General features: G+C 47.4%; 1 protein-coding gene across 1 annotated transcript; it reads left to right on the top strand.

The window, feature by feature from the left end:
- On the top strand, positions 1-16452 carry LOC136580805 (ankyrin repeat and SOCS box protein 12-like). The gene is made up of 3 exons (XM_066581662.1): positions 1-818; positions 5975-6165; positions 14672-16452. The coding sequence occupies exons 1-3, from the start codon at positions 191-193 to the stop codon at positions 14723-14725; spliced, it is 873 nt and encodes a 290-aa protein (XP_066437759.1). The 5' UTR covers positions 1-190; the 3' UTR covers positions 14726-16452.
- Positions 16453-17282: the final 830 nt, after the last annotated feature.

Genomic DNA, 17282 nt, shown 5'->3' with positions numbered 1-17282 from the left:
ATCAGTCGGCGCAGGATAAACCTTCAGGAAATGACTCGGCGGATTGCTGGGAGGAGACTTTATTAACCAGTTCAGACTCTGAAATGAAGGAGACTTTGCTTTCATCTGAAGAGCGTAGAGATATGTAACCCATTACTTTGTATTGTACATATACGGTCACGGACATTCTGCCTCGATACAAAGTGTCATCATGGCAGGCTTTCTTAGCCCTATAAAGGAGTTGGCGCTGCATCGTAAAGCCTGCACATTAATACGGGCTTGTAAGGAAGAAGAACTACGTGCGTTACTGTCCAAGGATGAAGCCAAGAAACTTATCAGGAAAACCAGTGGGAACGTGCTAAGGCGTTGTCTTAAAGTTGCTATGGTTAACAAATATATTGGATGTATTGAAGAATTGTTAAAAGCTGGAGCCAACCCAAGGATTCTGCTTGATAGTTGCTCTGTGTCACACATACTTTATCGTCGAGGGAATGTCAGACTCCTCCAGCTGCTGTTGGAGTATGGAGCAAACGCAGATTCTTGTGAAGGTCGGAAATCATCTAAACCCTTGTACATTGCAGCAAACCATGGATATATTGATTGCTTTAGAATGTTACTTCTTTATGGGGCTGACCCTGATTTTAAGTGTTTCCACTATGATTTAGAAGGCTATACTCCAGATGATAGATCAGTACTAGGAATGTGTCTTAAAAGGAACTTTGAAGCCCCATTTGTGGAACTTCTCATCCAGTTTGGTGCTAATATGAACTTACCGGATATACAGAAAGCCCTTCTCGAAGTTGATAATGATGCCACAAGACTTCTGGATAGAGAAAAGGGTAATGACATCTGTTTCTTCTCAATAGAGGATATTGTATGTGAAATCTGAGATAGACCGTTGCCAGAGTTGTCTGACTGCTTATTCCTCTCTCCTCACTGAGAAGACAGGCACACTTGGTCCCTTAATGGCACTATATAGCTAACAGCAACCTACCAGGTTGATAAATGCACAAAGAGTTCAGTGACTGCAGTCAAATATGATTCTATAAGCTTCAGGTAATAGATAATGCCGGGGTATTCTTTAATATACTATGGAGAGCTCCCCAAATTGCTCTTCTGTGTGGGGTCTGGAGTTCTTGCCCTGACAACTGCTTTGGTTATTTGTAATCCACAAGAAGACTAATAACTCAAATGGGTAAGAATTTTGTCAAGGGGAGAGAGTTCACATCTATTTACAACCTGGGCATCTTCTGTATATAACTATACATGTGCAGCTAGTACAAGTTAGAAATAAAGGTGAAAGCCCTCTCTGACTGACTGATAGACTGACTTACCACTAATTCTCTAACTTCCCAATGCCGTACAAACATGAAATTTGAAAGGAGCATTCTTTGGGTCGTAAATAGGAAAAGTAAATGGGTCACAACTAGATTATTCAATGCTAAGTGCAAAACTATTTGCACCCCTATGTAATGTACCTAATCTAATTCTCTAACTTCCTGGTGTCCTACAGCCATGCAATTTGGCACAAGCATTCTTTAGGTCCTAGATAGGAAAAGTAAAGAGGTCACATCTCGAAAATGCAATGCTAATTGCAAAAGTATTGGCACCCCTATAAAATGTACCTAATCTAATTCTCAAACTTCCCAGTGTCATACAAGCGTGAAATTAGGCACAAGCATCCTTTACATCCTAAATAGGAAAAATAAAAGAGTCACAACTCAAAAATTCAATGGTAATAGCAAAAGTATTGGCACCTCTATGTAATGTACCTAATTTAACCCCTTAATGACGCGGCCCTTTTTCTTTTTCCATTTTCGTTTTTTCCTCCCCCCTTTAAAAAATCGTAACTCCTTTACTTATCCATCGACTTCACTGTATGAGGGCTTGTTTTTTGCGGGACGAGTTGTATTTTTCAATGGTGCTATTTAAAGTACCATATAATGTACTGAAAAACGTTTTAAATAGAGATGAGCGAACGTACTCGTTACGAGTACTTCCACACCCGAGCACCGCCATTTTCGAGTACAGCAGTATTCGCGCGTAAAGATTCGGGGAGCGCCGTGGCGGCACGGGGGGTAGCAGTGGGGAGTGGGGGGGAGAGGGAGAGAGAGAGGGCTCCCCCCTGATCCCCGCTGCTACCCCCCGCACCGCCGCGCCTCTCCCCGCCCCCCAGCGCCCCCCGAATCTTTAAGCCCGAATACTGAAGTACTCGAAAATGGCGGTACTCGGGTGCGTAAGTACTCATTACGTTTGCTCATCTCTAGTTTTAAAAATTCTAAGTGGAATAAAATGAAATAAAAAGCAACATTTCGCCATCTTTTAGTGCATCTTGTTTTGTACGGCGCTCAAACAGCAAAAAAAAAAAATGACCTGATAACTTTATTCTATGGGTTGGTACGATTACTACGATACCAAACATGTATAGTTTTTTTTTACTATACTCCTCTTTTTTTTTCCAAAGACATTTAATTTTTTTCAATTACTTTCTGCCGTCATTTTGTGCGCGCAATAACTTTTTTAATTTTTCCATCGACATAGTTTAGCAAGGGCTCATTTTTTGCGGGATGTTCTGTAGTTTCTGATAGTACCAATTTGGAGTGCATACGACTTTTTATTGCGTTTTTTTCTGGGAGACAGGGTAACCAAAAAAGTGTATTTCTGGCGTTCTTTATTTATTTTTTCCGGACGTCGTTCACCATGCAGGAAAAATAATGCGCTGCTTTGATAGTTCGGACTTTTACGGACGCGGCGATACCAAATACATATTTTTAATTTATTATTTAGATTTTTTAATAATAGATATGGCAAAAGGGGGTGATTTAAACTTTTGCAACTTTTTTTTTTCAATTAAAAAAAACTTTGATTTTTTTTTTTACATTACTTTGAAGTCCCCCTGAGGGACTTTAATATGCGATGCATTGATCGCTCCTGATGTATGACGTAATGCTATAACTATATCATACTGCTTTTTGACAGGCAGTCTATCGAGCCACCCCACGGGGATGGCTTGATAGGCAGTCTGTTAAGGCAGCCCTGGGGCCTTTCATTAGGCCCTTGGCTGCCATGACACCTGCACGGCTCCCCCGATCTCACCGATGTTCGGGAGATTTAAATGCCGCTGTCAGAATTGACAGCAGCATTTAAATGGTTAATAGCCGCGATCGGCCGCGGGTGTCAGCTGTTATAAACAGCTGACGCCCGCACTGTATGAAGAGAGGTTGCTACGCAACCTCTCTTCATACATACCCCGACATACCATGACGTACCGGTACGTCATTGGTCATGAAGGGGTTAATTCTCTAACTTCTCATGTCGTACAAGCATAAACTTTGGCACGAACATTCTTTATGTCCTAAATAGGAAAAGTAAAGGGGTCACAACTTGATTATTTAATGCTAAGTGCAAAAGTATTGGCACTCCTATGTAATGTAACTTCCCGATGTTGTATAAGCTTGAAATTAGCGCAAGCATTCTTTACATCCTAAAGGCCTCGGTCACACGGGCGATTTTTCGTGCGATATGCGTATGCGCATGCGATCGCCGATTTTATAGAACCATTGCTTTGCAATGGTATCGGACACATGAGCGCTTTTTATGCGCTCGTCCAATTAATTATAGAACAGAAATAGCAGATCGCGCCTATCTGCGATCTGCGATTCCTATTCTCTATATGTGCTTAACAGGACCGGCGGCAGCAGCGCCGACCCCATTGACAACATATACTAGACAAATCATTCTCCTCTGCCACAGCTGTAACAGCTGTGGCAGAGAAAAATGATGGTTGCCCATTGATTCAATGGAGCCGGCAATACAGCCGGCTCCATTGAAAGCAATGGGCTGCCGGCGATCGCAGGATGAATTTTCGGGAAGGGCTTAAAAATATAAGCCCTTCCCTGAAAATCATCCAAAAATGTGTAAAAAGTAAAAAAAAATATATACTCACCTTCTCCCGGCAGACGGAGTTCAGCTGCAGCCGGCCGGCAGTTCTCCTGAACTGCTGTGTGTATTATTCAGCAGCCGGGGATTTAAAATCCCCGCCTGCTGAATGAGCTGCCTCTGATTGGTCACAGCCCTCACCAATCAGAGGCAGCTCTCACTCACCCATTCATGAATGGGCGAGTGAGTGCTGCCTCTGATTGGCTCAGCGCAGGGACCAATCAGGGGCAGCTCTCAGCTGTCATTCAATAGCTGAGAGCTGCCCCTGATTGGTCCCTGCGCTGAGCCAATCAGAGGCAACACTCACTCACCCATTCATGAATTCATAAATTGGTGAGTGACAGCTGCCTCTGATTGGTGAGGGCTGTGACCAATCAGAGGCAGCTCATTCAGCAGGCGGGGATTTTAAATCCCCGCCTGCTGAATACTATTCACAGCAGTTCAGGAGAACTGCCAGCCGGCCGCGGCTGAACTCCGTCTGCCGGGACAAGGTGAGCATATATTTTTTTTTACTTTTTACACATTTTTGGATAATTTTCAGGGAAATTCATCCTGAGATCGCCCGCAGCCCATTGCTTTCTATGAAGCTGGCTGTATTGCCGGCTCCATTGAATTCAATGGGCTGGGCAGTGCTCCACTGCTCCGGCCCGTTTCCACTGCTGCGGCTAGGAGCAGATTTTTCGGGCGATTTTTCGGCCCCGGTCACGCGATTTGCGGATGCGCATCCGTCATGCGATCCGCAAATCGCGGCAAAAAACGCCCGTGTGACCGAGGCCATAAATAGGTAAAGTTAAAGAGGCACAACTCAATTATTCAGTGCTAAGTGCAAACGTATTGGCACCCCTGTGTAATGTACCTAATCTAAGTCTCTAACTTCTCTATGCCATACAAACATGAAATTTGGCACGAGCATTCTTCAGGTCCTAAATTGGAAAAGTAAAGGGGTCACAGCTTGAAAATTCAATGCTAATTGCAAAAGAGAGTGCACTCCCATGTAATGTAACTTCCCGGTGTTGTACAAGTGTGAAATTTGGCACAAGCATTCTTTAGGTCCTAAATAGGAAAAGTAAGGTCCTAAATAGATAAAGTAAAGGGGTCACAACTCGATTATTCAATGCTAAATGCAAAAGTAAGTGCACCCCTGTATGATTTAACTTTGCAGTGTCGTACAAGCGTGAAATTTGGCGCGAGCCTTCTTTAGGTCATAATAGTGGACACTGGGGGGGGGGGGACTGGCATATTCTGCAGAGGGACATCAGTACATGCAGACTGAGAAGAATCTAATGCTCCCTTTCTGTGTATACATACTTTATTCCTCTGTTCTTCTAAGGTAACCATTACTTCATAAAATTTTCCATGTGCACAACACGTAAACACCTGTATCAAATTAATTGGGGCAAAGCCGGATATATCAGCTAGTCCTGTATATAGTGATATGGAGCATGATGGTATAAGCTGGTTATTTACTGTATATGACTGAATACTTTACACACAATTCAAAAATGCATCAGAAACCTGCATGCAGTTTTAAAAAGTCGAATGTGTTGTTTAAATCCACATGCAGTTTCTAATAGTGTATGCAGTGTATTAAAGGCACATGTGGTTTTTGAATCCGATATGCAGTTTTTGGATGTGTTTTTTAACTGTGATTTGAAAATGCAACAAAAATTATGAATGCAGTCTAAGGGACTGCAAACTGATTTTCAAGTAGTCCAGGAAATGCGTCGTGTTTGGAAAGCCAATGCCAAGGGGTTAGATCATGTAGGTAAATTTGTTTTGCAGCTGCATGCATCACAATTTAGATCTGGGTACAAGTAGGGGTACAGGTGTGTGTGTAAGGCAGAGGGGGGTGGGGGAAGTTGGGTGGTGAGCTGAGCTCTTGCACCAGGGCCCCAGAGTCTTTAACTTACGCCCCTGCTGTAATTAACTTACTTTCAGCACATTTTTCCTTCTTTGGACTAATTCTAATATACTTTCTTCCTGTATAGATCACTGTACTGTACAGTAGTGTCAGACTACAATCTCATCCTGTACTCTGGTCTTATCTTCTGTACAGCTCATCCGAGATCCCTGAAGTCTCAGTGTCGTATTGCTATAAGAAGATGGCTAAAACAAGTGGGGAAGCTTCGTCTCATCCATCAGCTAGAAATCCCTAATGAGCTGATGGAATACTTACAGTACCACAATGAGTTTGATGACATAAAGAAGCTGCCAAGATATTATGATCTACCTTGTATAGATACCAAGGTAAAGCATTAATTGTAGGCAATTTAGTCACTGGATATTCCTAGAGGTTCTCTCAGTTACCACTGGATAGAGGGGGTTTTACCAGCAAATACATTTATGCCGTATCTTCAGGATTAGGCAGTCCTCTCCAGTTCTATCCCTGCCTGAATATGGAGGCTCTCTGACCCCGCAGAACAGGTGTCAGGGGTCTCTGTACTCCCAGTAGGTGAGGGTCCCATAAGTGGAAATCCCACCTATCCGACATTTATGGCACATCTTTGGTGTCTTTTGATACAGTTGTATAGTGTATGCTTTGATATATTCACTAATGAACCCTGCACATTTAATAACAGTAAGGCTAAATTCACACAGGCGTATATTGGCCCTGTTTTCACAGCCTGGCTGATATATGTCACCCATCTGAGGCATTGGCTTACATTGCCTCAGTTCAGATGGCCATTTTGCTGGTGCATAAAAACAGCCGACATAGCGCATAGTTCTTGACTAGAGATGAGCGAACGTACTCGTCCGAGCTTGATACTCGGTCGAGTATTAGCGTGTTCGGGATGCTCGTTACTAGAGGCGAGTACCACGCGATGTTCTGGTTACTTTCACTTTCATCTCTGAGACGTTAGCGCGCTTTTCTGGCCAATAGAAAGACAGGGAAGGCATTACAACTTCCCCCTGCGACGTTCAAGCCCTGCAGTGAGTGGCTGGCGAGATCAGGTGTCACCCGAGTATTTAAATCTGCCCCGCCCGTGGCTCGCCACAGATGCATTCAGACATAGCTCAGGGAAAGTGCTGCTGATGCTGGAGCTGCTATAGGGAGAGTGTTAGGAGTTATTTTAGGCTTCAAGAACCCCAACGGTCCTACTTAGGGCCACATCTGACCGTGTGCAGTACTGTTGAGGCTGCTTTTTGCATTTTTGTATATCGGCCGTGCAGAGCATTGCGTCCTGCCCGTCACATCACCGCTGTATTCCTGTCCAGAGTGAAACAGTCTGCAGTAATTTTACATAGTCCAGGGCCAGTAGTGGTGAGGCAGGGACAGAAGACATATACAGTCTATATAGGCAGTTGGCTTTTCCAAAAAAATTTGGGGAAAAAAATCTATTTGGGCTGCCTGTGACCGTCCTCAGTGTGCTGCGTCTCTGCTGGGGGTAGTTGTCCTAATTCATACGCAGCCAGCTAAGTGTTACAGCAGGCTTGCGCAAAATTCTTTCCTGGCTCTGCGTTGCCCGTCACATCACCGCTGTATTCCTGTCCAGAGTGAAACAGTCTGCAGTAATTTTACATAGTCCAGGGCCAGTAGTGGTGAGGCAGGGACAGAAGACATATACAGTCTATATAGGCAGTTGGCTTTTCCAAAAAAATTTGGGGAAAAAAATCTATTTGGGCTGCCTGTGACCGTCCTCAGTGTACTGCGTTTCTGCTGGGTGTAGTTGTCCTAATTCATACGCAGCCAGCTAAGTGTTACAGCAGGCTTGCGCAAAATTCTTTCCTGGCTCTGCTGTGCGTTCCGTAAGCGAAGTCAGCCTCCAACCACAGGCCAATTAGCGGCACATTTAATTACAGCGTTCTGTTTCTGCACTACTGGTAATACAGCATGCTGAGGGGTAGGGGTAGGCCTAGAGGACGTGGACGCAGGCGAGGACGCGGAGGCCCAAGTCAGGGTGTGGGCACAGGCCGAGCTCCTGATCCAGGTGTATTGCAGCCGACTGCTGCGGGATTAGGAGAGAGGCACGTTTCTGGCGTCCCCACATTCATCTCACAATTAATGGGTCCACGCGGTAGACCTTTATTAGAAACTGAGCAGTGTGAGCAGGTCCTGTCGTGGATGGCAGAAAGTGCATCCAGCAATCTATCGACCACCCAGAGTTCTACGCCGTCCACTGCTGCAACTCTGAATCCTCTGGCTGCTGCTCCTCCTTCCTCCCAGCCTCCTCACTCTATTACAATGACACATTCTGAGGAGCAGGCAGACTCTCAGGAACTGTTCTCGGGCCCCTGCCCAGAATGGGCAGCAATGGTTCCTCTCCCACTGGAGGAGTTTGTTGTGACCGATGCCCAACCTTTGAAAAGTTCCCGGGGTCCGGGAGATGAGGCTGGGGACTTCCGGCAACTGTCTCAAGAGCTTTCAGTGGGTGAGGAGGACGATGACGATGAGACACTGTTGTCTATCACTCAGGTAGTAGTAATTGGAGTAAGTCCGAGGGAGGAGCACACAGAGGATTCGGAGAAAGAGCAGCAGGACGATGAGGTGACTGACCCCACCTGGTTTGCTAAGCCTACTGAGGACAGGTCTTCAGAGGGGGAGGCAAGTGCAGCAGCAGGGCAGGTTGGAAGAGCCAGTGCGGTGGCCAGGGGTAGAGGCAGGGCCAGACCGAATAATCCACCAACTGTTTCCCAAAGCGCCCCCTCGCGCCATGCCACCCTGCAGAGGCCAAGGTGCTCTAAGGTGTGGCAGTTTTTCACAGAGACGCCTGACGACCGACGAACAGTGGTGTGCAACCTTTGTCGCGCCAAGATCAGCTGGGGAGCCACCACCACCAGCATGCGCAGGCATATGATGGCCAAGCACCCCACAAGGTGGGACAAAGGCCGTTCACCGCCTCCGGTTTGCACCACTGCCTCTCCCCCTGTGCCCCTACCTGCCACTGAGATCCAACACCCCTCTGAGGACACAGGCACGAGTGCCTACCGGCCTGCACCCACACCCTCACCTCCGCTGTCCTTGGCCCCATCCAGCAATGTCTCTCAGCGCAGCGTCCAGACGTCGCTAGCGCAACTGTTTGAGCGAAAACGCAAGTACGCCGCCACGCACCCGCACACTCAAGCGTTAAACGTGCACATAGCCAAATTGATCAGCCTGGAGATGCTGCCGTATAGGCTTGTGGAAACGGAGGCTTTCAAAAGCATGATGGCGGCGGCGGCCCCGCGCTACTCGGTTGGTACATCAGTACTAGGAATGTGTCTTAAAAGGAACTATGAAGCCCCATTTGTGGAACTTCTCATCCAGTTTGGTGCTAATATTTACTTACCTCATATACAGAAAGCCCATCTCGAAGTTGATAATGATGCCACAAGACTTCTGAATAGAGAAAAGGGTAATAACATCTGTTTCTTCTCAATAGAGGATATTGTATGTAAAATCTGAGATAGACCGTTGCCAGAGTTGTCTGACTGCTTATTCCTCTCTCCTCACTGAGAAGACAGGCACACTTGGTCCCTTAATGGCACTATATAGCTAACAGCAACGCTCAAGCGTTAAACGTGCACATAGCCAAATTGATCAGCCTGGAGATGCTGCCGTATAGGCTTGTGGAAACGGAGGCTTTCAAAAGCATGATGGCGGTGGCGGCCCCGCGCTACTCGGTTCCCAGTCGCCACTACTTTTCCCTATGTGCCGTCCCAGCCCTGCACGACCACGTCTCCCGCAACATTGTACGCGCCCTCACCAACGCTGTTACTGCCAAGGTCCACTTAACAACGGACACGTGGACAAGCACAGGCGGGCAGGGCCACTATATCTCCCTGACGGCACATTGGGTGAATTTAGTGGAGGCTGGGACCGAGTCAGAGCCTGGGACCGCTCACGTCCTACCACCCCCAGAATTGCGGGCCCCAGCTCGGTGCTGGTATCTGCGGCGGTGTATGCTTCCTCCACTAAACCACCCTCCTCCTCCTCCTCCCCCAACGCAACCTCTGTCTCGCAATCAAGATGTGTCGGCAGCAGCACGTCGTCAGCAGTCGCTGTCGCGCGGCGTGGCAGCACAGCGGTGGGCAAGCGTCAGCAGGCCGTGCTGAAACTACTCAGCTTAGGAGAGAAGAGGCACACGGCCCATGGACTGCTGCAGGGTCTGACAGAGCAGACCGACCACTGGCTTGCGCCGCTGAGCCTCCAACCGGGCATGGTCGTGTGTGACAACGGCCGTAACCTGGTGGCGGCTCTGCAGCTCGGCAGCCTCACGCACGTGCCATGCCTGGCCCATGTCTTTAATTTGGTGGTTCAGCGCTTTCTGAAAAGCTACCCACACTTGTCATACCTGCTCGGAAAGGTGCGCCGGGTCAGCGCACATTTCCGCAAGTCCAATACGGACGCTGCCACCCTGCGGACCCTGCAACATCGGTTTAATCTGCCAGTGCACCGACTGCTGTATGATGTGCCCACACGGTGGAACTCTACACTCCACATGTTGGCCAGAATCTATGAGCAGCGTAGAGCTATAGTGGAATACCAACTCCAACATGGGCGGCGTAGTGGGAGTCAGCCTCCTCAATTCTTTACAGAAGAGTGGGCCTGGTTGGCAGCCATCTGCCAGGTCCTTGGAAACTTTGAGGAGTCTACCCAGATGGTGAGCGGGGATGCTGCAATCATTAGCGTCACCATTCCTCTGCTATGCATCTTGAGAAGTTCCCTGCAAAGCATAAAGGCAGACGCTTTGCGTTCGGAAACAGAGTCGGGGAAGAAAGTATGTCGCTGGATAGACAGAGCACCCTCATGTCTATATCTCAGCACGTTGAGGAGGAGGGAGAGGAGCATGAGGAGGAGGGGGAGGAGACAGCTTGGCCCACTGCTGAGGGTACTCATGCTGCTTGCCTGTCATCCTTTCAGCATGTATGGCCTGAGGAGGAGGAGGAGGAGGAGGAGGAGGAGGAGGAGGATCCTGAAAGTGATCTTCCTAGTGAGGAAAGCCATGTGTTGCGTACAGGTACCCTGGCACACATGGCTGACTTCATGTTAGGATGCCTTTCTCGAGACCCTCGCGTTACACGCATTCTGACCACTACGGATTACTGGGTGTACACACTGCTCGACCCACGGTATAAGGAGAACCTTTCCACTCTCATGCCCGAAGAGGAAAGGGGTTTGAGAGTGATGCTATACCACAGGACCCTGGTGGACAAACTGATGGTAACATTCCCATCCGACAGCGCTAGTGGCAGAAGGTGCAGTTCCGAGGGGCAGGTAGCAGGGGAGGCGCGGAGATCAGGCAGCATGTACAGCGCAGGCAGGGGAACATTCTCCAAGGCCTTTGCCAGCTTTATGGCTCCCCAGCAAGACTGTGTCACCGCTCCCCAGTCAAGGCTGAGTCGGCGGGAGCATTGTAAAAGGATGGTGAGGGAGTACGTAGCCGATCACACGACCATCCTCGGTGACGCCTCTGCCCCCTACAACTACTGGGTGTCGAAGCTGGACACATGGCCTGAACTCGCGCTGTATGCCCTGGAGGTGCTTGCTTGTCCTGCGGCTAGCGTCTTGTCAGAGAGGGTGTTTAGTGCGGCTGGGGGAATCATCACGGATAAGCGTACTCGCCTGTCAACCGACAGTGCCGACAGGCTTACACTCATCAAGATGAACAAAGCCTGGATTTCCCCAGACTTCTCTTCTCCACCAGCGGACAGCAGCGATACCTAAGCAATACGTAGGCTGCACCCGCGGATGGAAGCATCATTCTCTATCACCATCAAAAACGGGGACCTTTTTGCTTCATCAATCTGTGTATTCTATTCATCCTCCTCCTCCTGAAACCTCACGTAATCACGCCGAACGGGCAATTTTTCTTAGGCCCACAAGGCTCAGTCATATTATTTTTGTAAACAATTTTTATACGTTTCAATGCTCATTAAAGCGTTGAAACTTGCACCTGATCCAATTTTTATTTTAACTGGGCTGCCTCCAGGCCTAGTTACCAAGTAAGCCACATTAACCAAAGCGATTAATGGGTTTCACCTGCCCTCTTGGTTGGGCATGGGCAATTTTTCTGAGGCCCTCGCCTACAGTGTAATACAATAAATTTTTTGCCCACCTGCATTAAAGCTGACGTTACATCAGCTGTGCTGGGCACTGCAATGGGATATATTTATGTACCGCCGGTGGCTTCCTGGCACCCACCCATGCTGTCGGACCACACGGAGTTGTAACTGCATGTGTCCACTTCTAAAGAACCCCAGTCTGACGGGGGCATGCAGTGTGGGCCCAAGCCCACCTGCATTAAACATCACATTACCTCAGCTGTAATGGGCAATGCAATGGGATATATTTATGTACCGCCGGTGGGTTCCTGGGAGCCACCCATGCTGTTCGTCCACACGGACTTCACAATAGGGAGTTGTACCTGCCTGTGTCTACTTATAAAAAACCCCAGTCTGACTGGGGCATGCAGTGTGGGCTGAAGCCCACCTGCATTTAATCTGACGTTAGCTCTGCTATCCAGGGCACTGCAATGGGATACATTTATGTACAGCGGGTGGGTTCCAGGGAGCCACCCATGCTGTGGGTGCACACGGAATTCCCATTGCAGAGTTGTACCTGCCTGTGACTCTTTATAAAAAACCGCAGTCTGACTGGGGCATGCAGACACCTTGACAGAATGAATAGTGTGTGGCACATAGGTTCCCCATTGCAATGCCCACGTGTGCAGCTCCTGATGGCGGTGGCACAGGATTATATTTCTCACTGCTTCTGTACAGCATTGTGGGCTATCGTCCTGCCCCTTTTAAAGAGGGTCGCTGCCTAGCCGTGCCAACCCTCTGCAGTGTGTGCCTGCGGTTCCTCCTCATGGCAGACGCACTTATAAATAGACATGAGTGTGGCGTGGCATGAGGGCAGCTGAAGGCTGCACAGGGACACTTTGGTGTGTGCTGTGGACCATGGGTCGTGCGGGGGGAGGGGGGGGGGGTTGGGCAGCATGTAACCCAGGAAAAGTGGCAGCGGAGTGTCATTTAGGCAGTGATTGTGCTTTGTTGGAGGTAGTGTGGTGCTTAGCTAAGGTATGCATTGCTAATGAGGGTTTTTCAGAAGTAAAAATTGTTGAGAAGGGGGGGCCCACTCTTGCCGCTGCTGTGGCTTAATAGTGGGACCTGGGAACTTGAGATGCAGCCCAACATGTAGCCCCTCGCCTGCCCTATCCGTTGCTGTGTCGTTCCATCACTTTCTTGGATTGCCCAGATTTTCACAAATGGAAACCTTAGCGAGCATCGGCGATATACAAAAATGCTCGGGTCGCCCATTGACTTCAATGGGGTTCGTTATTCGAAACAAACCCTCGAGCATCGCGATAATTTCGTCCCGAGTAACGAGCACCCGAGCATTTTGGTGCTCGCTCATCTCTATTCTTGACCTATCTTTCCCGGCGGGAATACACCGGTCCAATAGACTCCTTTGGGAGCTGCCTGGAAAAAGGGAGGTGAGAGGGAGTTTAGCAGTGGCTCTGTTAAACTCCCTCCCCTTCCCTCCTCCTCTTTGCCCCTTGCCAGCTGTGGGCAAAGGGAGGGGTGGGACAGGGTGGGTGAGTAGCACCCTGCCCGCTCCTATTGCTGGCAGGTGGCAAGGGGCAGAGATGGGGCAGGAGTTTAGAAAACTAGCTCCCGCCCAGTCCCACCCCCACCATTGCTAAGAGCGAGTAAGGGGCGGAGAAAGGGAGGGAGTTTAGCAGAGCTAAACTCTCTCCCTCTGCCCGACAGCATTCCGGGTGCAGCGTATACATGTCACCCCTGCGCCGTCTGAACACATGCATAAACGGGAGATGCACCTATTACTCGGTCACGGCTACCTCTCGTTCACGTGATTTTCGGCCGCGCTGTGGCTGTGGCACAGCCAGCCAAAAATCATCGCACCTGTGCGAATGAAGCCTAAGGCATACAATGTTACGGCTGTATAGTTCTGTACTTTTGCCATTGATTCCCATTGAAAGAACATAAAACACTTTTCTTTCCGTATACTCTTATACTCCATAGCAAAGATTTTAAATACAGTTTAGAGAAAGCGACACCAAAGAATACCAGCCAAATGTACACTAAAAGTCACTCTTATGACATGTGTTTGGCTACTGATAGCCTGCAGGTATGTTAGATATTTATACCAGAATGTCTGCATGCATGATGCAAACGTGGAGTGAATCTAGTCTGAGATTATCATTAACATAAGATGTCATGTTTCTTTTCACTTCACATCTTTGTCTGTCAATATATTTAGTAGTACTACCCCATTTCCCCCAAAATAAGACAGAATCTTATATTAATTTTTGCTCCAAAATATTTCTTTTTTACATGTATAGCTACCTGGACACTATTTAAAAATCATGCTAGGGTTTTTTTCGAGGCAGGTCTTATTTTCAGGGAAACGGGGTTGTTGTACCATTTCCACCTGTTTTTCTTTCTGTTTGTCTATGGGTCAATGCAGACGGCCGGGTTGGATCCCGCCGCAAGATTCTCGCAGAGAGATGCTCCCTGTGCCCCTGCACTGACGGGCAGCTCACCTCCTCCTGGCATCTTGTCTCTGCTCTGCTATGTGCCGGAGAATCACCAGTGACATTTCTGTGCGGGCCTCCGCGATTTGTTTACCGCATAAGTTATTACGCGGTCAAATAGCGGCTGCCTGCATAGGATTGCGTGCACACATGCAATCCTATGGCAGCGTGCACAGGCGAAAATTCTGCGGCACATCCCGCCGCGGAACTTCTGCCCATCTGCATTCACCCTACCAGCTGGTATCAACTTAATAAATGTCTGCTTTGTTCCTCAGAATTGGTTCTTTGGAGCCGGTTTTAAATACGAACAAGAACAAATATATTTGTGACCCAGAGTGACTGCTCATGGTAACCACTGCAGAAGAGGAAGATGATGATGAAGACAAGCCAAAGAATCCCTAACTTACTGTGCACATCCTATAATACTGCCTTTACCTTCTTATCTAATCCTGCATTTATTGTGGACTGATGACAATAAGATCACACAAAGCTACAATGCTTGTCAGCAATCACCACCTAAATAAAGGGGCGCACCAAGACTCCTAGCTAGGGAACATGAACAAGTGTATTATTTAGAGTCGTTGACAGCCTAGACATGTTGCAAGGTTTGTTAACACTTTCATGGCATATTCACAGGACATGCCATGAAAGTCTGATGGCTACAAAGTTGCACAAACAGAGTTACTGAAACAGCTGATCTTTCTGTATTGCACAGTTTGCATAACTCCTGTTGACTTCTATAGGAAACAGCATAGTGAAGCCTGCTTGGCTGTACTTCTAAGTCCTGACCACCTGGGACCTGCATCTATCAGATTTGCATATAGCCACAGAATATGCAATGAAAGTCCCAGAAGGGAATACCCCTACAAAGGGTCAGACATTGAATCACAGGCAAAAAAATACTTCCAAGAGATGGCTGTTGAAAGGGAGCTAATTTTCATTTTTTTCCTATGGAGCATTGCCAATAAAACTGCACACACAACTGGGTCTACTTACTAAGAACCAGAACTGTTCCCTCTCCTCCCAAGTCCTTCCCACAGCTCGGAGACACTAATATCTCTAGGAACATTCTTGCCTGGTCATCAGGCTGTGTAAAAGTCCATAAAGAAAGTGACCTGGCCAGAATGGGGTATATGTCCTACAATAGAGAACTTGGAAAGCTAAAAATCTAAATTAATGTCTAGTAGTTAAACATATAGCAGATATTTGAGCTGGTTGGAGGAAGAGTACTGGAACATAAAGTTGACACATGGAGGTCAATTCTCATGTCCTATGGTGGTAGTGACTGACAGAGCTAGGTGACTATGGAAATTATGTTAGCAATGAGAATCATAAGAAAACAAGAAAAACATGTATGTCTGTCTGAACTAGGCCCTGGACTGCTACGGTAACCCATCCGCACCTTGCCATTGCTTGTTAGGGGAACGACAATGGGGCAATCGAGAGCTCACTTGATGATGTCATGGATGTCACAGTTGTCAAAGCCACTGTATTTATGCTGAGAGTGAGTGTCAACTGGGTATGGAGTGGGTTTCGCTGTCGAGTCTGCTCCATACTTACTGTATGGCCTATGTTACACATTTCTGTCATATGCAGCTTATGGAATGATGTCTATGTTCACCTTCACAATGAGATTATTTTTATTGCCCCAATATATATAAAATGCAAAATGAAACAACTTTGCAAAAAGTATCACAAATTTCCTATTGTCTAACTTGTACAGCTCCAGTGCAGAACGGTGTGTCTCCATGGTAACAGACAACAAAGCCTTTATTGACTGATTCTGCCATCATACTCTCAGCAATCCGACCCTCTACATCCTTCTAACTGAATAAATGTATGACTAGCATAAAGTTGGGAAAAGATGGAAGGGAGTCTGAGTGCAGGAGGACTGGAGAACATGCATCCTGGAAATATATACAATAAAGGAATTGGTTCCACCACATCAATAACCTCACAACAGGAATAATGGGGCTTTTCAATGATATTCACTGCTGTACATATATACACACGCAGAATATGTTACTCTCTCAATAAAGGTTGGAATCACTGGAAATTTCTGGTGTGTTGGTCGCTCTCTTGTGTGCAGTCATTCTTCTACCTAAAGCATTATTTTTTGCATGGTTAGAAATTAAATTAGGACATCTAAGGGCGCCCACCCACTGGCGATTTTTTTTCCCTGCGAAATTCGCAGCATTTTTTTCTCTGCAGGGGTCTATGGGACATGTAATGTTAAAATCGCGATCGCGCAAAATCGCGATTTCGCGGTAAATTGCGATTTTGCGCTATCGCGATTTTAACATTACAAGTCCCATAGACCCCTGCAGAGAAAAAAATGCTGCGAATTTCGCAGGGAAAAAAAAACGCCAGTGAGTGGGCGCCCTAAGGGTGCATTTACATGGGAATATCTGCTGGGCAACAGATACCTGACAGTCCATCTAGTGATAATTGTTCCTGATTAGGGATATGCGAGCACCAAAATGCTCAGGTGCTCGTTGTTCGAATCGAACTTTTCGTAATGCTAGAGAGCTCGTTTCGAGTAACGAACCCCATTTGAAGTCAATGGGGGACTCGAGCATTTTTGTATGGGACCGATGCTCCGCATAGGTCATGACTTGTGAAACACCAGAAAACATCAGAAAGTCATGGAAACACCACAGAAAAGGATAGGGAAGGGCAGGGGCGGCATGCATGGCTGCATCTGAGGCTCCTAGGTCCCACTATTAAGCCAAAATGGGGGCAAGAGTCTGGTGGTCACCCCCCTAAAAATTTACTTGGGACAAACCCTCATTAGCAAGGCACACGCGCTTGCACATCTTAGGCAAGCACCACACTACCTGTAACCAAGGACAATCACTGCCTGCGGGTGACACCGCTGCCTCTTCT

Source organism: Eleutherodactylus coqui, chromosome 10 (genome assembly GCF_035609145.1).
Source record: "Eleutherodactylus coqui strain aEleCoq1 chromosome 10, aEleCoq1.hap1, whole genome shotgun sequence".
NCBI lineage: Eukaryota > Metazoa > Chordata > Amphibia > Anura > Eleutherodactylidae > Eleutherodactylus > Eleutherodactylus coqui.
Note: the sequence above shows the minus strand (reverse complement) of the source record. Positions and strands in the feature narration are given on the sequence as shown.